The 23,847-nt window shown below is 37.8% G+C and overlaps 2 protein-coding genes and 1 long non-coding RNA gene across 3 annotated transcripts; 1 reads left to right on the top strand and 2 right to left on the bottom strand.

The window, feature by feature from the left end:
• Positions 1–759: 759 nt before the first annotated feature.
• Positions 760–2,314, bottom strand: LOC145616903 (uncharacterized). The gene is made up of 2 exons (XM_081671620.1): positions 1,412–2,314; positions 760–1,299 (listed from the first exon to the last, which is right to left on the bottom strand). The coding sequence occupies exons 1-2, from the start codon at positions 2,312–2,314 to the stop codon at positions 760–762; spliced, it is 1,443 nt and encodes a 480-aa protein (XP_081527746.1).
• Positions 2,315–4,354: 2,040 nt separating this feature from the next.
• Positions 4,355–9,311, top strand: LOC145618372 (uncharacterized). The gene is made up of 5 exons (XM_081673141.1): positions 4,355–4,677; positions 5,248–5,877; positions 6,542–6,968; positions 7,085–7,162; positions 8,852–9,311. Exons 2-5 carry the CDS (start codon positions 5,258–5,260, stop codon positions 8,903–8,905), a joined length of 1,179 nt encoding a protein of 392 aa, XP_081529267.1. The 5' UTR covers positions 4,355–4,677; positions 5,248–5,257; the 3' UTR covers positions 8,906–9,311.
• Positions 9,312–18,652: 9,341 nt separating this feature from the next.
• LOC145618189 (uncharacterized) lies at positions 18,653–21,263 on the bottom strand. The gene is made up of 2 exons (XR_014107867.1): positions 20,255–21,263; positions 18,653–19,943 (listed from the first exon to the last, which is right to left on the bottom strand). It is a non-coding gene; the product is annotated as an uncharacterized LOC145618189 (long non-coding RNA).
• Between the last annotated feature and the right edge of the window lie 2,584 nt (positions 21,264–23,847).

Genomic DNA, 23,847 nt, shown 5'->3' with positions numbered 1-23,847 from the left:
TATACCTTTGTTGGTCATGAAGGCCTTTTTTTTCTTGGTCGTCTGGATGCATTAGGATTTGATTGTATCTGGAGTAAGCGTCCATGAATGTTAGGAGTTCGTGACCAGCTGTGGCATCTACCAGGGCGTCGATGTGCGGGAGCGGGAATGGATCCTTTAGGCAAGCTTTGTTGAGGTCGGTGAAGTCGATGCATATTCTCCACTTGCCATTCTTTTTGCTGACGACGACTACATTTGCGAGCCAGTCTGGATACTTAACTTCTCATATTTTTCTAGTGTCGATCAGTTGCTGCACTTCATCATTGATAATTTTGTTTCGTTCTAGAGCAAACTTTCGACGCTTCTTCTTGACAGGCTTGTGATTCGGGTCGACGTTCAGCTTGTGCGAGATGATGCTCGGATCTATCCCGGTCATGTCTTCATGGGACCAGGCGAAACAATCTTTATTCTCTCGGAGAAAGGTTAGGGGGGTTTCTTTGAGTTCAGGTGCTAGGTTGGCTCCGACACGGACGGTTTGATCTGGTTTTCCGGGGTCGAATGGTATTTCGTCAATTTCGAGGTCGTTGGGATTGTCTGGTATCGGTCCATGCGGTAATTGCTATGCGGTTCTCATGGTGGGTTTTAGGGTTGTTTTGTAGCAGTGTTTGGCTTCGCGGGGTTCTCCTTTTATTTCTTGGATCCCCCACGGGATTGGGAATTTGATTGACTGGTGGTAGGTTGAAGGGATGTCTTTTAGTCAATGAATCCATGGTCTGCCCACTATGGAATTGTAGGCTGAAGGGTAGTCGATGATGTTGAATTTGTTTGGGGGTTTAGGCTTCCTGCATAGGTTGGCAAGGTTATGTCTCCGAGAGTTGACATGCTTTCACCACTGAAACTGACCAAAGTTGTCGACCTTCTGGTGATGTCGCTATCTTTCAGCCCCATATCTTCCATAGTGCTCCGAAACAAGACATTTGCAGAGCTTCCTCCTTCGACCAACACCCTTCGAAGCAGACAATTCCCGACGATCAGCGAAATTACCAAAGAGTCTTCATGCTCTCTGTTGATGTTGTTGATGTCGTCGTCGTCGAAAGTGATTGCCATTGCTTCCAACTTCTTTACCAAGGGATCTCTAATCTCTTCCGGGACATCTGCATTATCTATGGTAGACTTTGCGATCCTTTTGGCTGCAGAATATGTTAGTCCACAAATATCCGAACCACCAGTAATAACGTTAACTGTTACCTTAGGCACGGGTGGCTTTGGAGGACCATTCGTCGCTGTTTCTGGCTTAGGATGGCTGGGGTCGATGTTCTTCTATTTCCCCAGCAGATGCTTGAGGTTGCCTCTCTTCAACTGGAAGGCAACTTCTCTTCGCAGGGCATAACAATCTCCTGTCTTGTGGCCATGATCATTGTGGAACTCGCACCATTTGCTCATATCCTTCTCCGATCTCGGGCTTGTTGCTCTTCATTGGCCAGCACACCTTGTTTCCCAGCGGCTCCAGCTCTTTGACCACCGCTACGATGTTGACGTCAAACCCGTACTTCGATATCTCGGGATATTGCGGGGCGTCGAGGATATGTTCTACCTGCACAACATTAACAGAACGTGATCTACCTGATGCCTCGTAAGGCTGGTGTCGCCACGATCCTCTTTGATTGCTTGGAGCTTTGCGGTCGGACTGGCCTCTAGCATTTGAATAGGAGTTGCGGTTAGCGATGTCCTCGTCGAAGCGCATCTGGGCCACGGCTCTTGTCCTAACTTCTTCAAATGTCGAGCAGGGATACTTGACCATATCTTTGTATTGATCTGAGTCTGTATGCAGTCCACGGAGGAAGGCTTCAATGGCAGTTCTGCTGTCGACGTTCTTGATTGACACCTTCTCTTTGTTGAATCGGGACCAATAGGTTCTGACGCTTTCCATGGGCCCTTGGACGATCCAATACAGATCGTTGGTTTGCTTGTCGAACTGCCTGCTGCTTTCAAAATGGGAATAAAACTTGTTAACTAACATAGCAAAACTAGTTATACTACCTGGTTCGAGTTTGCCGAGCCATTTGAGAGCAGGGCCAGTTAGCGTCGCGCCGAATGATTTGCATATGCATGCTTCCCAGTAATCGAACGGGATCGAAGCCTGCCACATCCGCTGCTTATAATACTCCACATGCTGCTCTAGACACGTCGTCCCATCATAAAGCGACCTAAACGTCGGGAGCGACACTCTTCTGGGGATCCGGGCCATGGCCAACTCGTCGCAGAATGGCGTCGCGGCGAATCCATCCGGAGCTTCTCTCTGGACGGGGATCGGGACATCTGGCACCCTCTTCATCATCGACAGCACCCTGGAATTCTACTTCTCTAAAGCGACCAATCTCTGGAGCAGGATCTCTGACTGACTTGGCGGCGGGTCGTCTTGACCATTCCCTGGGGTTTGAATGCCTCCTGCCCACTGTTCCTGATCGGGGGGTTCGTACCCATTTCTCCGTCACTGGACTCGGTATCGGTGTCGTGCGGAGACTCAAGGATATCCAACGATGGCATTCTAGGGACCATACCTAACTGCCTAGGCTGGCGACGACGGTTGCTGTGAGCTGATTCCAACTGCTGACGGAGATTGGTTGCGTCGGTCTCTGACGCTTCCTTTTCTTTGCTGAGACGCTCATTGGATTCCCTGGCTGCTTCAAGGTCCGCTTGGGCCTTCTCATAGGCTTCCCTAAGTTGTTCTGGGGTCATTTCATTGGGTGACATTTCGGGATTGAAATAGGGTTTTTCTGGATCTTATCTAGTTGTAGCCCCACGGTGGGCGCCAAATTGTTTATGCTGTTTTTTACTAAGTAGGATTTAATATCAAAATCTAGGCTACGGATCAACTAAATAAAATCAAAGACGAAATAAAATGAAAGCGATAAAGCGACACAAGGAATTGTTGACGCGGAAAACCCAATGAAGGTGAAAACCGCGGGTAGAATAAGGATCTACCAAACTTTCACTATGGTAAAATATTGGAGCAAAGTGTTTACAATATAGATCTTTTGTTCGTAAGTAGCTAGGATGCAATGTGTCAGTGTTCGTGGATGCTTTCCCCTTTTATACAAACGTTGCTAGGTCAGATTATAGCTGTTGCTAGGAGATAGAATTGGGTTCCTTGATTCTCGGATTACAGTTGGCGAAATATCTTTTCTGTTTTGATCTCTAACGGACTGAGGAAGATAGGACTAGACTGGGTCTTCGTGCTTATCTCTTGCTGGAAAATAGGGACTTTGTTGGCTGACTTCGTCTTCCGTCAATGACGAAGGTTCATCGTCGCTTTTCTCCTTCGTCAACACAGGTCTTCGTCGCTTGACTTTGTCTGACTATCGTTGACTTATTTCTACAGATTTTTACCCATAACAATAATCAACCCATATAATCATTGATTTGGTTATAAACCGAACCAATATGAACTCGAACCTGCTTCCAAACAGACCTATTTCAAATCAAACCAATTATGACCCAAATCATTTATAACCTGATTTGAATTAAAACCGTACAAAAATTAAACGGAATAGTATGAACCTGATAATAATAAGAGTTGAACCAAATTGCCCCCACAAATCAAGTGATCCCGTTACAAATTGTCAAACCGACCCATTACAAATCGAAATCGAATTGTCGAACCGAATTGAGCGTGCTAAGTCTAGTATCAAGACTATCAACCATAACTGAAAGCCCAAACACGAGACGAACCATCTTCTAATCCAACCAAGAGTTTGGACCCCAAAAAAAGGAAAAATGCAATGAATAAAATGAGTTTTTAAAAAACGGGCTGACGTTAACACTAATCAATACTCGTACTAATGAGCAATACTTGGCCCTATGAAAATTGATACAAATTCTTAAATGGACCTGGTTCACACTAATTTATTGTGGACCACTAACATTAGAGAAACTACTATTGTTTTATTAATAAAAAAAAAAAAGTCACTATAATAAAATGAAGGTCACTATATTGAAAATAAAAGTCATTTTGGTAATATATTGGCTATAAGAGGTTAATTTTTTTTAATAAAATATTTTATAAGGTCAATATTAATAATAAAGGCCACTACGTTAAAATTAGGGTCATAACGTCGTACTTCAAGTTCACAATAGTAATAAACATTATACAAATTTTAATAAAGGTTACTATGTTAAAAATAAGGTTACTTTGTTAAAAATAAAGGTCACTATGTTCAATATAATGTCAGTAGCGTGTGTATAAGCCTCGGGTCCACATTAATATTATTGTGAACCAGGTCTACGCAAGTATTTCTGGAAAATTGATTCAAATAGAAAGGGCATAAATGACCAACTACCACAACTTTATAATAGTTGACAACACTATATCCCCCTCTACATCATCATACTTAAATCGTCGCCATTTCTGAAACTCAAGCTTCTCTTTCTTCTTCTTCTCTCTATTTCTCTTCACTTACCTTACTTTCTCTCTCCTCCCTCTTAATCTCCCACAATTCAACCCCTTAAACTGAGATTTACGACTTTGTTACTACTAGTGTCCTCAAATTTTGAATTACTGTTGTAGAAATATTCAAGAGGAAGAAGATCTTTGATACTATGAATGAATTCCTTGTCTCGATACACGATGCATACTCTTGTCAAATTGTTCACTTGTTGAAGATCTAATGTCGATTTCGGCCTCGTTTAATTTATAATGTAATGCTTCCGGTTTTTTTTTTTTTTTTTTTTATGTCTACCTTCCAAAATTTCTTTCATTTTAGTTTTCGTAAATAATGGTAATTTAAGAGATCTGTAAAATTGTTGGTGTTCAAAACAAGAAATTGTTCATGGTGTAACAAAATACTTGAGTATTATTTATTTTTTTTCCTCTTAATTGGATTTTTCGTCTTATTACATCTTTTCTTTGGTTTAGTTGAAGCTCATTTGTTTCCCAAATATGTTAGGCGGCGGATTCTACAACTACTAAATTGCTAAAAAATTTCCGTTTTTCAATGGAGTTTTTTTTTTTTTTAATTCTAAATTTGCCATATTATAATTGAGTAGTATGTTTCTAAGTGTATGTTTTGTAACTGAATTGGCAAATTTGAGATCAATTTTAAGATTTCAGAACGAATTAAATTAAAAGTATTGGTGAAAAAAATCCAAAGGAAATAGTTGTAACTACTGTATAATTTCAGTGTATGCTGCAATTTTACAATTAGATCTTATAGTTTAGCCGGATCTTACAACTCAATATCAATGAATACATTTTTTTTTTTTTTACAGGTATTAAACAATGAGCCCAGATAATTTGGGTTCAAGTAGCATTAGAAAATCAAATACAAACAACTTCAAATCAAGCAAAGAAGATCATCAAACCGGCAGCGGCGAAAACGGAAGAATAGCAAATAATGGTACTCAGGCCGTGACAACGACGACAACAACATCAACCAGTAACAGTGTGGAAGGAAATGGAGTAATACACAAATCTCCTCCAAAAACAAATCAACAAAATGAAAACAATCATCACTACCACCTCAACCATCATCACTCCGCCGCATCGAGTTCTGCAGGGGTTAATCCGAGCCATGAAAGCAGCCCAAGCCGAAGCAACGCGTGCCTCGGCAGAGGCGGAAGTAGTGGTGATATGTTGCTACAATGGGGTCAGAATAAAAGATCGAGGTGTTCAAGGACAGAAAGTCGGTCCATGGCTAGTGTTGTATTGGACAAACATCATACAAGTAATAATAATAATAATAATCATGTAATGCCACCTCCACATCCAAATTCAAATCCAACAACAGCGTCTTTGCCGTCCACTTCTACTACCATTACTAGTAGAAGTGGTGGTTCTACTAGAGTTCGTCAACAAGGATTACTCTATAACAAAGATACCCCTTTCTCTACCAAAAATAGGTATTTATTGTTCAATTTCTTTCATTCATTTGATAAAAGGGTAATTTTCTAAATATTATTATCATTTTCCTAAAAAAATATTTAATGGGTTTTTGGTGTATTGGTTCATCTTGTAAACACTCTAATTTCTGGATCTAAAAAAGGTTTTTTTTTTTTTTGTTAGAGAAGATTGGTGATTTATTGACTATTATACCCTCTTGAATAAGAAGAGTTTTGTTATAATCTGTTCTCATTATTATGATATGGCCTGATGGGGTAGTGGGCTTATATTGGGTATATAAATAAAAATAAATAATAATGATTTGAAATATAAAAAGTTTTTTCTTAAAATTTCCAATTTCCAGCTATATATGGTGATTATCTTTGTTGTCAGCGATTGAGGGAGAAGGTTAGGGTGTGATGTATTCATTCTAGTGTTATTTTTTTTAGTTATTTACTTTGTTTATACCCTTTTTAACCCTCTACATGTGTATAAAAATAAAAAAGACACACTAATCCTAATCACTGTTGTATGTTTTTGCTTTCCTAGATGGATATAATATATAAGTGTATATAACTTCTCCTATAAACCTACAATTTATAAATTGTTGCAGCCAACACTCTTAAACAAATTCTGCTATTAAATTGTTGTTGTCGTTGTTGTTGGTGTTGGTATGATGCATAGGAACTTGGTGGATCAAATAGGCACACATAGCGCGTCACCGTCTAGAGATGGCGGTGGTGGTAGCCGTCCGATTTCCAGATCTACTGTGGGGAAGAGATCTCCATCTTGTGCCGAGAAGCATGATAAGAAGGTATCATCAATTAGGAAAGTGAAATCGGATGATTCTTTAGCGCCACCTACAAGCATTGGAAATCATCATGTTGAATTAGCTCATGTAGACCATGAGCACGGTGGTGGGGGTGCCGCCTCGATGGCACGGTCTCCGGTGGCGGACACTGAAAAAGGAGGTAATGAAGTGGTTGAATGGCCAAGGATTTACCTATCACTTTCAAGAAAGGAAAAGGAAGATGATTTTTATGCAATGAAGGGTACTAAACTACCTCATAGACCCAAAAAGAGGGCTAAGGCTGTTGATAGAGCCCTTCAGGTAATTCAATTTGTTATTCATAATTCGAATTAATTAATTAATTAATTTCGAATATTATTAATTTTAAGACAAGTTTTCAATTTAATTAATTGCTCATTTTTATTTTGTGGTTCTAGTATTGTTTTCCAGGTCTTTGGCTTTCTGATTTGACGAGGGCAAGATATGAAGTTAGAGAAAGAAAGAGTGCCAAGAAGGTAAAGATTTTTTTATTTTTCCTTTTTTTCTTTTTTGTTGTGCCGCTGCTTGTTTGTTTAATACACCCGTGAATTGTGGGTAGTGACCTGTTCTTTATTGCTTTCTTTGAAAATCAACTAATTAAAAGAGTTTTGGGTTGTTGGATTTTAAGATAATATGGTGTACTTGTATAATATAGATATCTTTTGTTGGATGGCCGACTATCTCTGGTCAGATGGAGTGGATGCATATATGTAGAGTAATATGAAGTACTCAAGTACTCTTACTTTGTTCGGATTTAGGGTTGTTTTTAATTCAAATGTGATAGTTTTAGATGAAGACATGAAGTTTATTTTATTGAGGGTTGTTAGAGATTTGTTGAAACGCATTTTGACGTATGACAATTTTGAATTTAAAATACGAGTAGAAGTTTTTAAAAATGAACTCTATTTATTATGTGCCAATTAAAAGTTAGCCTTTAAATTTTCCTCCCTATTGTTAAATTTAAAAAAATAAAAAATAAAGGAAAACAAAATAGTGAAGCTCCATTTAGGCATTTATTGATCGACTGATTGTACACCCCTAATAGTTTATCGTGTTTTCTATTTTAAAAGTTGAGAAACAAAAGATTACAAAAGAGAAGAAAAAAACTAGCGTATTTTTGGTAGAGGGAATGATTAATTTTTAGTTTGGTAGGATCAATTGTTTCAAAAAAAAAAAGAAAAATTAGTTTGGTAGAAGGGAAAGACAAAGGATAATGCAAGATAAAGGGAAAATAACATGTCATTTTTCTTTGGACCCATATAAGAAGTTTAACAAGATATTAATATTTATTCTCTCTATTCAAATTTATATGTTACCGTCGCTGGTTATGTCTAATCACATAAGTGTTGGCTTAGTGATAAGGAATAAGAGCATGTTCTCTTCAGTTCAGTTCCTAATTTTCTCCTCTCATAAAATATTCAGCTCTGTTTAAATTTATTGAACTGAGCTCAAGTGATTGGAGCTGAACTGAATTGATTGAAGCTGAACAGAATTGAATTGAACTGAGTTGAAATGTATATGTTATGAGAGAAGGAAATTAGGAACCGAACTGAACTGATTGGAGCTGAACTGAATTGAACTGAAATTAAGTAAAAGTGAACAGACCCTAAATCAAAACAAGCCCTAAGAATAGAACTTTTTGTTTTAAGGTTAGGAGCTTAATCTCAACTATGGGTGCTCCCGGTTCTGAACTTGGGCAACTTATCTTACTTACCTAAAAAAGGGGTGTGTTTAAAAAAAAAAAAAAAGGGTGGGGGGGGGGGGGGGTTATTGGAAAGGAAATATGCTGATAGATAATGGTGTTTATGTTTTAACAATGATTTTTGGCATTTTTTGGATGATATTTTTTAATGGGGGTACCAAATGACACTTCACAACATCATCATCATATATGTTACTGTAGTTGTATGTTTCCTACGTCAATGTTCTCATTCCTCAAGTGTATCCTTTAAATTACAAAGAACGAATATGCATCAATTTCTTACATATTAAACTTTTATTTATAATTTCTCTTCAATGCTTAGTTGGTTGGCGTGATTGTGGCTAAAGAATTTGAGTAAAATTTATACTTAATTTCTTGTTTAATTCTAATTTATTTCTTTATTGGCTTGTCTTGGCTAAAACACAATTTTGACGGGTTTTGCTGAACTGTGGACATCTTACAGCCAAAACGAAGGGGATTGAAAGGACTAGAGACCATGGAAAGTGAATCAGAGTAGAATGCAAGACGAAAGCTTCCTCAACGACCGCCCTTTTTGAAGAAACTATTGCCCCCAGCAACCACAATGCTCTGATATATTTTGAGAACTATAGCTTTTGCTTCTCTCAAGTACGAGCTTTGTTCTTCAGTTTTCCTTTAGATGGGGGAGGGTGGCGTCTAGTATTTTGAGTTCCTTGACAAGGTCTAGCATTACGTCGAGTAAAGCTTCACCTCAAGGATGAATATATTGAAAAGAATGTAGGACGTTTTAGGGGCAACCCAGCTTGTTGTAATGGTAAATTTGAACATGGATGAGAAGGAAAATATCAAATATGTGCCTTCTTTGTTGATCTGTGTACAGATCTTAATTAAAAATGGTTAGGTGAATACAAGGAAAAAAAAATACTCGTTGAAATTTCTCTAACATACTGTTGTACGAGTATGTGCAAAGTGGTGCATGACTGTCTCAAAAGAAAAAAAAAAAAAAAAAAAAAAAAAGGTTCAATGACTAATGCAGAGATGCCTAAATGAACAAATCATCCTTTGTAATTAGTTCGGTACTCTACTATTCCATGGTTATTGGGTAGTGTAGTCCAATGATAATAGGGTTAGGGCTAAGCTTAAAAAGTTTTTGGACAGACCTTTAACCAACAAGGCCCTTATTGGGTAGGGTCAATATAGGGCCAAAATGTTTTTCCAATTTAATAAACAAACAAAATAGATAATGTAAAAATAATTATATAGATAAATTTATGTTCTCATATACTTAGGTTCTATTCTGGTTTACTGAACTGATCTGAATAGAACTGAGCTGAACTGAATTGCATCTGAGAAAAGGAAATTAGGAACTGAGCTGACCTGACTTGAACTGAAATGAATTTAAGCTGAAGAGAACATGCCCTTAATAAGGGCTTTGTTCAATATTATTTTAATTGATATTTTATTGGTCCACCCATTATCGATCCGCATTGACCCGACCCGCTATTGACCCTGTAAAATATGACCCTCTTTGACTCGACCCGCAATTGTCCCCCACCGACCCTGACTCGACCCGCCTAATAACCAGGTCTATTCCATACTAACCAAAGAACTATGGTCAAATCAGTAAATTTTTAAAGGATTGAAAATTTATTTAAGCATAGAGAAGTATGTTTCAACGGGAGCTATTCCCTTTCTTGTAGCCTCGTAGCTACTTTAGAACTTGCTAATGTATAAGGGGGGTGTTAAATACCGCCAATAATTTATATCAAAACCGCCGACATTTAAAGTGCATAGACATCAATAGCCTTACTATACCCCAACCCATCTTCCTCTTTCTCTTTTATTTTTTTCTCTCATCACCCACAAGGCCGCAACCACCACTTCCCAGCCACCATAAATCACAACAGCAGCTATATGTCAGAGAAGAAGAGAAGCGTCAGGCCCGGCGGTGGCGGCGACCGGAGGTAATGAACTAGTATCACAATGGTTTTACCTCCGATTTAAGAAAATATCCGGCGCTCACAATCGACAATAGAATGATAATTATTTATTGACTGAAACATCGAATGGAAGAAGCAACATGTCAGATTAATTAGGGCTCAAAGTTTAAGCCTCATTCATTGATTGATCATCCAATATATAGAGTACATAGTTTCCTAAAATCTAGCAAATAATATTCTCAAGATATATCTTATGCCTATAAATTAGGAAACTAAGTATATGATAAATATCACAAAGATATGGTAATATTCCTATCACCCCCCCCCCCCCTCAAGTTGGAGCAGATGGAGTGAAGATGCCCAACTTGCCAAGTAATAGATCAAATTGAGTTTTGCCGAGAGCTTTGGTAAAGATGTCGGCCAGTTGTTCACGTGTAGGAACATAGGATGGATTAATCAAGCCTTCTATAATAGCATCTCGGACGAAGTGACAATCGACTTCAATAGGCTTCGTCCGTTCATGGAAAACCGGATTTTTTGCAATGTGCAAAGCTGATTGACTATCACAAAATAATTTGATAGCCTTAGGGTGTTGCACTCCCAAGATCAAAAGTAGTCGTTTTAACCACTTCAACTCCATGGTGGTAGCACACATACAAAGATACTCGGCTTCAGAAGAACTCGTAGAGACAGTCTTCTGCTTTTTGGTTTTCCAAGAGATAGGTGACTTACCAAGAAATATTAGCCACCTTGTCAAAGATCTACGTGTCAAGGGACACGCAGCCCAATCCGAATCACACCAACCCTGCAAGGTTAGTTCACTGTTTGATCGTAGCAAGATACCTTGACCCGGAGTTCCTTTCAAATATCTGACAACTCGTAGAGCTGCCTCCCAATGTTCAGTTCATAGAGCATGCATAAACTGAGACAAAATATGAACCGAATAGGCTAAATCCGGCCTAGTGAGGACAAGATATATCAACCGACCAACAAGTCTACGATACTGTTCCGGATCATCAAGAAGAGGACCACTAGCTAGACCAAGTTTGTGATTCTGGTCCATAGGAAAGCCGGCTGGCTTTGATCCCAATAAACCTGCTTCTGAAATGATGTCAAGGGTATATTTTCTCTGACATAGGAACAAGCCCGAAGAACTACGAGCCACTTCAATTCCCAAAAAAATATTTCAGAGTACCATGATCTTTCATATGAAAACAATCACTAAGATATGCTTTGAAAGCCCTTAACGCAGCGGAATTATTACAAGATACAATAAGATCATCCACATAAACAAGGACAATAATTTGCACGGCACCCTTTGTATAAGTGAACAAATTAAAGAATAATCCGAATATGATTGTCGAAAGCCATATGCCTTCAAAGACTTTGTTATTTTGGCAAACCAACATCGAGGAGCCTGTTTTAAACCATACAAAGATTTCCGAAGGCGACATACCTTATTCGAAGAGATGATTCAAAACCTGGGGGAAGTTTCATATAGACTTCATCTTTTAGATCTCCATTAAGAAAAGCATTGTGGAGGTCCATTTGATGTAGCTCCCAATTTTTCGAAGCTGCAATGGCAAGAAAAGCTCTAACTGTGGTCATCTTAGCAACCGGAGCAAATGTTTCGGTATAATCAATACCCTCCTTTTGATGATTGCCGAAGACGACTAATCTGGATTTGAGCCGTTCAATACTTCCATCGGAGTTATATTTGATCTTATACACCCACTGACTGCCTAGAGGTCGTTTGCCGGGAGGAAGTTCTTCCATTGTCCATGTGCCATTTTTTTTGAGAGCTTGAACTTCATTTTGCATTAATCGTCTCCAACCTTCATCTTTCATGGCCTCCTTAAAAGACCGAGGCTCTTTGCCGGACTTAATAGCTGCAATATAATTTCTATAATGTGGAGAAAAACTGTCACAATTAATATAATGCACTATAGGGTAAGGAGTACCTGAGGGATGCCGTGGAGACGAAGTGTTAGGTGAGGGAGATGGAGATGGACTGTTTGTAATAACTGTATGTGTAACAAAATCTCAGTGTTTGACGTTGGAAAATTTCTATCTCAAACCCCGACCCAATTCTACTTGATGCTCGGTGTTCAAAGCCTACTAGGCCGTTTCGGCTTGCTGCCGTGTTGTTGCAGTGGGCTCCGCGCCCTCCCCGCGGCCTGCCTGCGGACTGATCTGCTTGCTGCCGCTGTAAAGTAAGGGAGGCAGGGGAGTCCGCACCCTCCCCGCGGCCAGCAGACTCCAGCCGCGGCTAGCTTGCGGACTGGTTTGCCTGGCCGTGGCTGCCCACAGCTTGCTGCTGTGTTGTGGGATACTCAAGCTCGTGTTGTGGGATAGCTTGAGGCGCATGATCATGGCCCTTATCAACCTCGTGAAACTGATAAGTGACTTTTATGTCACTTTTAGGGTGTTTATTAAGTCGTATTCCGGCTTATTTTCCAATAATTTCACCCTTTTATCCTTTATTTCTATTATTTTATTATTCTCGTCATTTATCTTTATTTTGTGTATTTTTGCCCTTTGTATTTGTTTTTAGTTTATTTTTGTAGTTTTAGCTAATTATTTCCTGCTTTTCTCGTTTTATTTATTTTTCTTTTAGTTTCTAGTTTATTTTATTTTATTTAATTCTATTTAATTTTATTATTTCTTTAGTTTTAGCATTTTATTTTATTTCACTTTATTTATCTTATTTTATTTTCCTTTATTTTCCTTAGTTTATTTTATTTTATTTTATCTCTTGGTAATACCGTCGTATTTTTGGTTGTAGGTGTTCCGGGTTTCAAAGTCATAATCGTGTTTGGAGGTCGGAGGTTCGAGTCAAAGGTTTCAATCCAAGCATCATAGTTGCTGCCCCTTAACCTACACTCCACACCTCACTTATCCTCCACCACACACACACCAACAACGCCGCATCTCCCCTGCTCCCAGCTCTTCACGCAGCCCACATCAACCACTACAGCCACCACACCCAGACCACCACACACCACCAGCCACAACAACAACAATTCACCACCCCTGCTTCCATCTCCAACCTCACACAACCAAACCAAACAACACCAACCCGCCAAAACCGTCAGACTACACCCCCAATTACAGCAGCAACGCTGCCCCTGCTCCCTCCCCTCACGCAACAACAACAACCACCGAAACCACCATCAATCTCCACCACCAGCCACGCATCTCACCTCAACAACACCAACACCAATACCACCAGCAACCAGCAACTACCACCGAACTCACCTCCAATCTACCTCCGTCAGCCATCAATCAAATCTCAGCCACAACAGCGGCCAAAAATCGCGCAACCCATCTCCAATTGAGCCTCGAATCGAAGACCCTTCAGAGCGGGCACTCATTCATCCGAAGCGGCCGCTCCATTTCACTCATTTTCACCAATTTGAGGCAGAAGCTCAGAGCGGACGCTCCAATGGGTATGAGCGACCGCTCCATCTTTATCGAGCTTAATTGTACGGATTAATGAGCTTCAACGGTCATGATTGCTTCGATTAATCCAAAGGCCATGATTGAAGGTGATCGATGGTGATGATTTGAAGGTCCATGCGTGAATGGTGAGGATGAGAGTTCAGAGCAGCCAAGAAATTCGAAGTAGGAGGTTCGGGGTCTGTGTGTTTTGGGGATTTTGTTTTGTTTTGTTTATTTTCTTTTCTTTTTAATTTATTTTCCTTTTTCCTTTCTCTTTTCTTATTTCTTTTTATTTCTTTGTTTTCTTTATTTATTTTTCTTATTTTCTTAACTTGTATAAATACCCCTTTGGGGTTATTTTAACTTTCAACTCTTGAACATTATTATTCTACCCTAGATTAGATTAGATTAGAGTAGTCTAGTTCCTTTATTTTCTCTCTCTTAGGGTTAGATTAGGAGTTTCTCTCTCTAGTTTAGGAGTAGTTTAGAGAGAGAAAGCTTGGATTTTTCATGGAGTTTTTGGGATGTTGAAAATACAATTTGTGGATTTTTCTTCTCATTTATTCAATGAGTCTTCCTAACTTTCTCTCACCTTTATTGCTTTCATTTATTATTGTTTTTGCTTATTTATTTGTTGATTTGAGTAGATTAATTAGTTTAGTTGTTTGATTTTTGCTTTTACTAGTTATGGACTTCCACACGCGCGATGCGCGCGCTCCATTTGGCGAATCAAAATAGTTTTGCATAGCACTTAAGGTAAAAGTGTAATTAATTTGTGGTAATTTTAGAAAATAACACCATAAAAAAAACCCAAATTTTGATTATAACACCACCAAAAAAAAAAGTTTTTATTATAACACCACAAAAAAACTTAAAAATTTGATTTCACCACCAGTTATTAACGCCATCCAAAAAACCGTTACTAGACCCCACATTGTACACGTGTCACTTATCTATTGGATTAAAAAAATTTAAAAATAATTAGGAAAAAAAAGAGAAAAACCCTAAACTCTTAACTCGGCCACCACCTTCACCACCGGCGCCGGTTCTACCTGGCCCACCGTCGTCACCCCAACCCGCGCTGCCGACTACCCTTAGCCGACCAACGAAACCAGGATAGCCCAGCCAGCAGACCACCTGAACCACGCACCACACAATACCGGCGTACCCAGCCTGAGCCCCGATTCCCCGATTCGATTTTGGGCGCGGGTTTGGGTTCAAGTGACCTGTGAGTCTTTGACGGTGAGGGTGAGAAATGTAAAGCGGTATTTGGGTTTGGGTTTGGGTGAGGGGTTGAGTGTCGGCGACGGATCTGGGTAAGGGAGGGGACTTCGGCGACGGATCTGACGCCTTGGGTTTGCGTCGTGGGGTGGTTTTCGGGAAGTGGGAAGGCAAGAATGGGTGCGTGGTGGGGCTGGTTTTCGTCGGTTTTGGGTGGGGGCTGGGGGTTCCGACGGGCGACGACCTAGGCTTGAGTTTCGGCGGCCAGGGCTGGTAGGTGAAGCTGGTGGCTCCAGCGGTGGAGCTGGCTGGGCTATTCCATAGATTTTTTAAAAATATTTTTTTTTCTTTTTTTTTATTTTAATTTTTTTAAACCAGTAGATTATTGACATGTGTCAATTATGGGCCCCACTTAACGGTTTATTTGGATGGAAAGGTTAACTGGTGGTGAAATCAAATTTTTAAGTTTTTTTGTGGTGTTATAATAAAAACTTTTTTTTTTGGTGGTGTTATAATCAAAATTTGGGTTTTTTTATGGTGTTATTTTCTAAAATTACCAAAATTTGTTGAATTTTTACATATTATTCGTTGTATCTACAAATATAATGTTACTTTACATATGGATTAGTAATGTCGTTGTTTATGTAGTAGAAATTGTAACCTGAATTTTAATTATGAGGCGTTTTTTTTTAATTTTTAAGGGAATGGATTGGTTTTTGTTGTTGTACCAAATTAACAAAAGATGATTTTATGGCCCATCTAATAAGCTATTGATTTGTAGGTTGAATTGGGCCTAGCCTAGCTTATCTTAAAATTTTGTACATGCTCAAATTGATAATATACATATTTAAATTGACACATTTGTACTTGATATCTACCATTTGTTTGTTAATTTTATTCATGCTCAAATTGATAGATTTATATTTGCAATTTATGAATTGTTTTAGCCGGAACTGATCAATGTGCATTTAGATTTGGGTTAAATTGTGTTTTTTGTATGGTTGATGCTCCAATTTTTCTCTTTCTCTTCCTCTCTCTATCTCATCCTCTTTCCTTCATAACCCATATTTCTATCTCTCCCATTTTTTATAACTTTCTTTTCTCCCGGACTTTATCCCTTCTTCTAGCAAACCCCTTATCTATTTTGAACTGGTATCTCTATCTTTCGGTCCGCCTTATGTCTTAGCCCCTTTTTGTCTCTCTCTTCAAACCCTTCGCTTTCCTAGTTTCCTTTTTCTATCTCGATGATTCTCTCAATTTTGGCCATTGTTTCTCTACCTCCCTTTCCCTTCCTCTCCTTTTCCCCTTCCTCTCCTCCTCTATCTTAAGTAACTCCCGCCGACTAACCCCGGACTAAGTAATTCTTCATGTAACCCCTGAATGAACCCTCAAGTAACTGCTGAGCGAGTAACCCCCTGATCGAACTCTTTAAGTAACCCTGACCGAATCACTCAAGTAACCCCTGATCAAACTTCTTAAATAACCCCTTACCTAGTAACTTGAATAACCTCTAACTGAGAAACTCGAGTAACCCATGACCGAGTAAATCCTCGAGTATCCCTTGACCGAGTAATTCGAGTAACCCCTAATTGAGTAATCGCTCAAGTAACTCTCAACCGAGTGAATGAACCTCTCAAGTAACCCCTATATGAACCCCACAAATAACCCCTGACCGAGTAACTTGAGTAACCCCTGACTGCATAATTCAAATAACCCTTAACAAAATAACTCGGGTAACCCCTATCACACGGTGTGGCTTGCTGCAGAAAAAAGTTTTTGTTTGATAACATATGTTGTGACAAAATCGAGTTTAAATAAGTGAGAAAAAATAAGACAATAATCGAAAATTATAGTTCGCACTTACTCTCTATCTCTCTCTCCCTCGAGCCTTCTCCTGCGTTCTTTATTATTATATCATACACTCTTTCTCTGTCCTATCCTCTCAGTCCTTTTCCTATTTATCACTCTCTTTATTTCTCTTCCAACCCCCTTGCAGTTCTCCTGTCCCTATATATTTTTTTTTGCCTCTCTCTATCTCATCCTCTTTCCTTCATAACCCATATTTCTATCTCTCCCATTTTTTCTAAATTTTTTTTCTCCCGGCCTTTATCCCTTCTTATAGCCTACCCCTTATCTTTTTTGAACTGGTATCTCTATCTTTCGGTCTGCCCTATCTCTTAGCCCCTCTTTGTCTCTCTCTTCAAACCCTTCACTTTCCTTGTTCCCTTTCTCTTTCTCTCGATGATTCTCTTTAAGCTATTTTGGCCCTTGTTTCTCTACCTTCCTTTCCCATTCTCTCCTTCTCCCTTACCTCTCCTACTCTATCTTAAGTAACCCTTGACCGACTAACCCCGGACTGAGTAATATTCAAGTAACCCATGAATGAATCCTCAAGTAACCGCTGACCGAGTAACCTTTGACCGAACTCTTTAAGTAACCCTGATCGAATTACTCAAGTAACCCCTTACCGAACTCCTTAAATAACCCCTTACCTAGTAACTCGAGTAACCCTTGACCGAGTAATTCGAGTAACCCAGGCCATGACCGAGTAACTCCGCGAGTAACCCTTGACCGAGTAATTCGAGTAACCCCTGATTGAGTAATCTCTTAAGTAACCCTGAACCAAGTGCATCTCTCGAGTAACCCCTATTTGAACCCCACAAGTAACCCCTAACCGAGTAACTCTGATTACATAACTCGGATAACCCTTAACAAAATAACTCGGGTAACCCCTATCACACAGTGTGGCTTGCTGCACCAAAAATATTTTGTTTGATAACATATGTTGTGACAAAATCGAGTTCAAATAAGTGATAAATGATAAAACAATAATCCAAAATTATAGGTCGCACTTACTCCCTCTCCCCCTATCTCTCTCTCCCTCGAGCCTTCTCCTTCGTTCTTTATTATTATATCATACACTCTTTCTCTGTCCTATCCTCTCATTCTTATCCCCTATTTATCACTCTCTTTATTTCTTTTCCAACCCCCTTGCATTTCTCCTGTCTATATATCTTTTTTTTAGTCTCTCTCTATCTCATCCTCTTTCTTTCATAACCTATATTTCTATCTCTCCTATTTTTTTCTAACTTTTTTTTCTCCCGACCTTTATCCCTTCTTATAGACTACCCCTTATCTCTTTTGAACTGGTATCTCTATCTTTCGGTCTGCCCTATCTTTTAGCCCCTCTTTGTCTCTCTCTTCAAACCCTTCGCTTTCTTAGTTCCCTCTCTTGATGATTCTCTCTATTTTGGTTCTTTTTCTCTACCTCCCTTTCCCTTTCTCTCCTTCTCTCATTGTGGTTGTATACATATAAAAAAACACTTACTCATGAACTAATGAAGATATCAATTAATGTTTGTTAGTGATTCCATAGCTCAAGTTTTGGTAATTGTATCATAGATTCATGGGTTAGTATAAGTGTATAGCTTATCTAGCTCCATCATTGGCTCACTGCTGTGCTCGATGAATCTATTACATTGTGTTCCCATGATGCATATTATTAATAAAATAAGGCATGAAAATTGACGAAATTAACTTTGTAAGATCATGATTCATTACTCAAGAAAATAGCATGAACTATTATTAATATTATACTATTATGTTATGATGCTCAAATTAAAACAAAGGGTTTTAGAATAATATAGGTACAAAAGTGTGTCTTTTGATCCGATGGACAGAGGTTAAATTACAAGAGTTTACTTAATGTTAGAGGAATATGAGTACAAAAGAGTAGTAAGATTTTCCATTTCAAATGCAAAAAAACATTACAGAATCTCTGTTCAACTCTTTTCGGCATACATCCCCAAATTTCTTGCTAACTTTCCTTCTTGTTGATTTGTTTTACCTACTTCCAATTGTTTTCTTGTGGTATCTTTGATTTTCTGTAGCAAGTTAAAGCTTCCCTGAAACATAATGTAAATGATTAAATACAATGTGATATTTGGCATAAGATTTAATTCAATCTAATCAAAGACTAAATTTGTCTTAAAACGAGCTCTCCAGTATTCTTCAAACTTAAATATACATCTCGAAATGCAAATTTAGAGCATCTTTTATCCTTGCCCCCACTGAATTGTTTAGCCCTCTCATTAAATTCAGCAAAAAAAGTGAAGATTGCTGACCACCGTCGACAAAGCATTTCACAACAACCAAATCTAGGTAACCCAAACAAATTAAAATCAGAGAAATAATATGCAATAAAGTATGAACTGATCACAAAAACAAACATTGTCCACGTTTACGTTGAACTGGGCTTCCCCTTTGAATTTTCAATAAAGGTAATCTATAAAAACCATCAGAAATCCAAGTAGGTGTGTAATAAGAGAAAGTGATATCAAGAACTTTGATAACCAATCCAACTGTAAAGAAATAGCAACAACTTTGACACCCAAACTAATCAATCCAAAGCTGCTAGAGCTATAGACCAAACCAAAACAAAAACAAAAAAAAAACTTGCTGCTATCAATACCAAATCTAACCCCCACCTCCTATCGGTCATTAAACATATAAGCTAATAAAAAAAACATCACACATGAAATCCAATGCAACCCTTTACATTTAATATCCTAACCATTCAAATAGTGTATGCTGTACCAAAAAAGTAATAGACAAATGTAAACTAACCATACCAATAAAACACAATCAGCAATTGAACTAAAACCTCAAAATCCCACTGATTGTTCAACATTAGCTTCCTTTGATTCAATATTTGAAACCCCCAGGAGCTTCTTTTTCTTCCATCGAAAGATTTCAACAATCGAAGCTTTCTTCATTTTGATGGAATAGTTGAGAGTTGTAGTCTTACCATCATCTTCTCCACAATTGATCTTGTTTCAGGATCCAAGTCAGAAAGCTTACTGCTTTCAAGTTCAGCTTTCTACGTATCAATTTCAGGCTCACCTTTGATCAGACATCTCCACCAATCCATTTGGTCATGCTTAGTAAAGAGAATTGAAATAGACTTTTGATCCTCTAAAGAAAAACCAGAATAAGGGTCAGAAAGATAATCTCCATCCTAACCATCAGAAAGATAACATTCCAAGCATTGTGTTTTATTATGCGCACAATTGTTTGTATGTAAACGACCGATTATAACTATCTCAACTGTTGGTATACCATTTACGATCTTAAATTACAGCAAAAACAACGGTAAGAGCAAAATTACCCTAAAATATTCAACCCTAAACATTGGAAGAATAAATTAATCTAAAAAAAAACATAGGTAGAACCGTAGAAGAACTGAGGCAGCACCATTTTGGTGCCATATTCCAGATTCAACCAACCTCCATCTATTTGCTCGCATGCCTATTCCGAGTTTCATCACATGAATTAGGCCGAACTGGTCTTGATAAGCTGCAATCCAAAAGCAAAATTCATCAGAAACCCTAAATCAATTAAATTCGAGAAACTAAAAACAAAATTAATCAATTAGGTAATCTATAAAAATCATCAGAATTCCTAAATCAAACTAAAAATAAAATACCCAAATCCTAACTATTTTATAAAACAAAAATAAAACACCAGAAAAACCAAAAGAATTCTAAAGCCTTATACCCCAAAAAAAATCCCAGATCATAGAAAAGGGAGGAGAAATAAAACCCTCTTGCTTCCATTAAAGAAGTCTCGTCATCTTGCTGCAGACCCAAAAAAAAAAAATCGCCAAACCACCTACAAATCTGTTCGAATTTCACAAAAAAATTGCATAACTTCAACTGATCTTGTTTCTCAATAAATCAAAATGAAATTCCATCAATTCCACAAAACACAAACATCAACAACATTAATTATAATTAATGATAATCAAATCCAATAATCCCCATTTAAGCCACCCTTATACTACAATCTCCATTTTTGAACCCTTGCATACCTTGAAACGCAGGTTACCTCGAATTCGCGAAATTCGATGAAGTCATGGAGAGAGAAAGTGACAGTGATAATGATGATGAATCGTTCTGGTTCAGATCGAAATCCACCATTGATTTGCTGCTACTGCTGCTGTCGTTGACAAAACAACCTTCATCTAATGATCAGTTACTTGAGGTGTAGGAGCAGGAGGAGGTAGATGACTAAACGCTCAATACTAAGGCTCAATACTACTAAGTCAAGCATCAGAATCATAAATGATTTTTTTTTTCAAAAACTTGGATTTTTACTGATCAACTTTGGTGGTTGATTTATATTTCATTAATGCTTTCCTAGTTTCCCGTATTGGAACTTGTATGATTGAAACACAAAAGCCGATTAGGCCACATGTGCAGAGCAGAAATAAAACCATGCATTATCACTCTTCAATCAAACACAACTGCACGCGGCATACAAGTTTACTAAGAAATAACAACAAACTAATGGATATAAGATTAGAAACCTGCACTGGCACAACATGAAGGCAGAAATCAGCACCTTGCAGAGCAGATTTGGCATCAGTTGTGGCAATAAGATTTTCTGGTAGCTTATGATTTGGAAAGTATTTACTCAATGAAACCATGAAAAGGTTAAATACAAAATACTCCCGTGGAGAGCCAAGTCTTTGAGCGAATCAAGCCAAGGCTTTACCAATTGAGATGGTTTTGATTAAAAGATTGACAAACATGAGGACCACGCATGAGCATACTGACTTCCATTTCTGCTTTTCTATTTGCAACATGAGCGGCCATAGCTGTACCAAATGAGCCACCTCCAAGCACCACTACCTATTAATAAGGCAATACTAAATTATAAGTTAAAAACTATTCAAAAAAAATATAATAAGTTAAAAAGGAATTACAGCATAGATTGCAAGTGAGACCAAACAAAAGAACGTAGTTGACAAGAATCAACCACATATACGTAGTATAATTTTTTACATAATTTGTACTTACCTCAGAAGCTACTTCAATGGAGCAGTAAAACCCAGACGCCGCTCCAATGCGAGTAATGTCGAAAAGTTATTTGTAGGCTTCCTCAACTCAAGAGAGATGGAGATGGCCTTCCTTAAAAGACCGAGAGTGATAAGGGTCTTCCGTACTGCTAAAAGGTTTAGGTTTCCTGAACTTAAGGGGTGAATTAGCATGGGTGCATGGATGTAGAGGACATATTTGCAGCTGCCTTATATTGCCCAGAAATCTGTCCATAAAAACAAAACTCAAGCCAATTACCAAATTCAAAGCTCTCCAATTTCAACTAAAAACAAACAATAAAAACGCAGAATTCAACATTATAACCCAAAAAATCGAGAGTAAATCATTCATATGCAAACGAAAAGATCAAAAACCACATTTTCATCAGAAACTCCCAAAACATCAGATCCTAAAACATAAAAACTAATAATCTCAAGATCAAATTCCGATCCAAACAATTTAACCAGCTCCAAATTCAATCAATTAGAATCAATTTTAAACAATGAAAATAGAAGCGAAAACCCCAAATTGACTATACATAATTCAACAGTATAACCCAAATAACCGAGTATAAACCAATCAATTAAAAGAAAATGCGAAAATCAAAAACCAAATTTCACCAATAACTCTCAAATCATCAAACCCGAAAACATAAAACCCAATAATTTCAAGATCAAATTCCCGATCCAACCAACATAACTAGCTCCAAATCCAATAAAAATAAAATCAACAAAATTAAGAATCAATTTGAAACAATCCAAACCTAAATTTTAAAATTGATATTCGATGATTAATTACAAAAAAAAGAAGATATTACCTCTGAATTTGTTTCACTGGAGGAGAGAAAGGCCAAAAACCGCAATTAAAATCACCTCTGAATTTGCTTCAATGGAGGAGAAAGAACATTAGCCGCTTGGGAAACTGAGAGTATGCTTCAATGGAGTATATAAAATCAGAATTTGACATACCCAGAATGCAAGTGAGCAAATTGATCAAGAGATCTCGACATTAATTTTCGATCAGATTGAACCCTAAAATATTCAACCCACAAAAATTAATAAAATTGGTTTCCATTTTTTTCTCAAAATTAGATCGAAGTAAATCTGATAATAATTCACAAAGAGTAAATCCGATTTTAAAATGGAAAATTGATGATTGAAAATCAAAATCACATTACCTTGTAAGCTGCTTTTTTTTTTTTAATAGACCTTGTAAGCTGCTTAAGTAAAGAGGAAAGCTCAGAATTTGCTTTAATGGTGGAACGGAAAAGGCTCGAAAGCTGCTTCAATGGAGAAAAAAGATAAGAAAGTCACGTAGCTACAATTCAGCGAAATCAATATTCAAACATGAAAATCGAAAATGAAAATTGGAAGAAACAACGAATTTAACAAAAGCAAAATCGAGCAGAAAATCAAAAGCAAAAATTATTGAAACAGATCAAAATTTTACAAGAATTACAATTCGTTAATTAAGAGAAAATCAAAGAACTCACCTTGAGGAAAGAGATTGAAATCTGAGGTAAAGACTGAGAATCCCAGGTAAAGACTGAGGAGAGAGAGGAAAAGTAATCAACAGGTAACAAAACACCAGCTAAGCATTTTGGCAGAGAGAAATGGTGGGGAACAAATCACCAACAAGCAAAAAAGCAAAAGAAAAGGAGCAAACAGATCACCAGCTAGCTTAATAAGGGCAAAATAGTTATTGTACTTTTTGAGGGGCAAAATTGTCATCACACTATTACTAAGGAGTTTTCAACTTGCCAAGTTCTCACTTTTAATAGTTATAGATTATTATTTAACCTTGTTTTCCATGTTTTTGTTCACCATGTTAGCTTAGGTTTTGTTCTTGGGAAATGGATGAAGGTTATGTTAATTAATTTAATGATTGATTGTGGTTAGTATGAAATTGTTTCTTGATTATTGTGTATGGATGATGCTTTTATGGATTAGAATCTTTCTAGCTAATTGATTCTATGTTCTTAATTGTGTTTTCAATCAATT

Source organism: Chenopodium album, chromosome 26 (assembly GCF_948465745.1).
Source record: "Chenopodium album chromosome 26, dcCheAlbu1.1, whole genome shotgun sequence".
Classification (NCBI taxonomy): Eukaryota; Viridiplantae; Streptophyta; class Magnoliopsida; order Caryophyllales; family Amaranthaceae; genus Chenopodium; species Chenopodium album.
The sequence above is the reverse complement of the archived record's forward strand: the minus strand, read 5'-3'. Positions and strand labels throughout refer to the sequence as shown.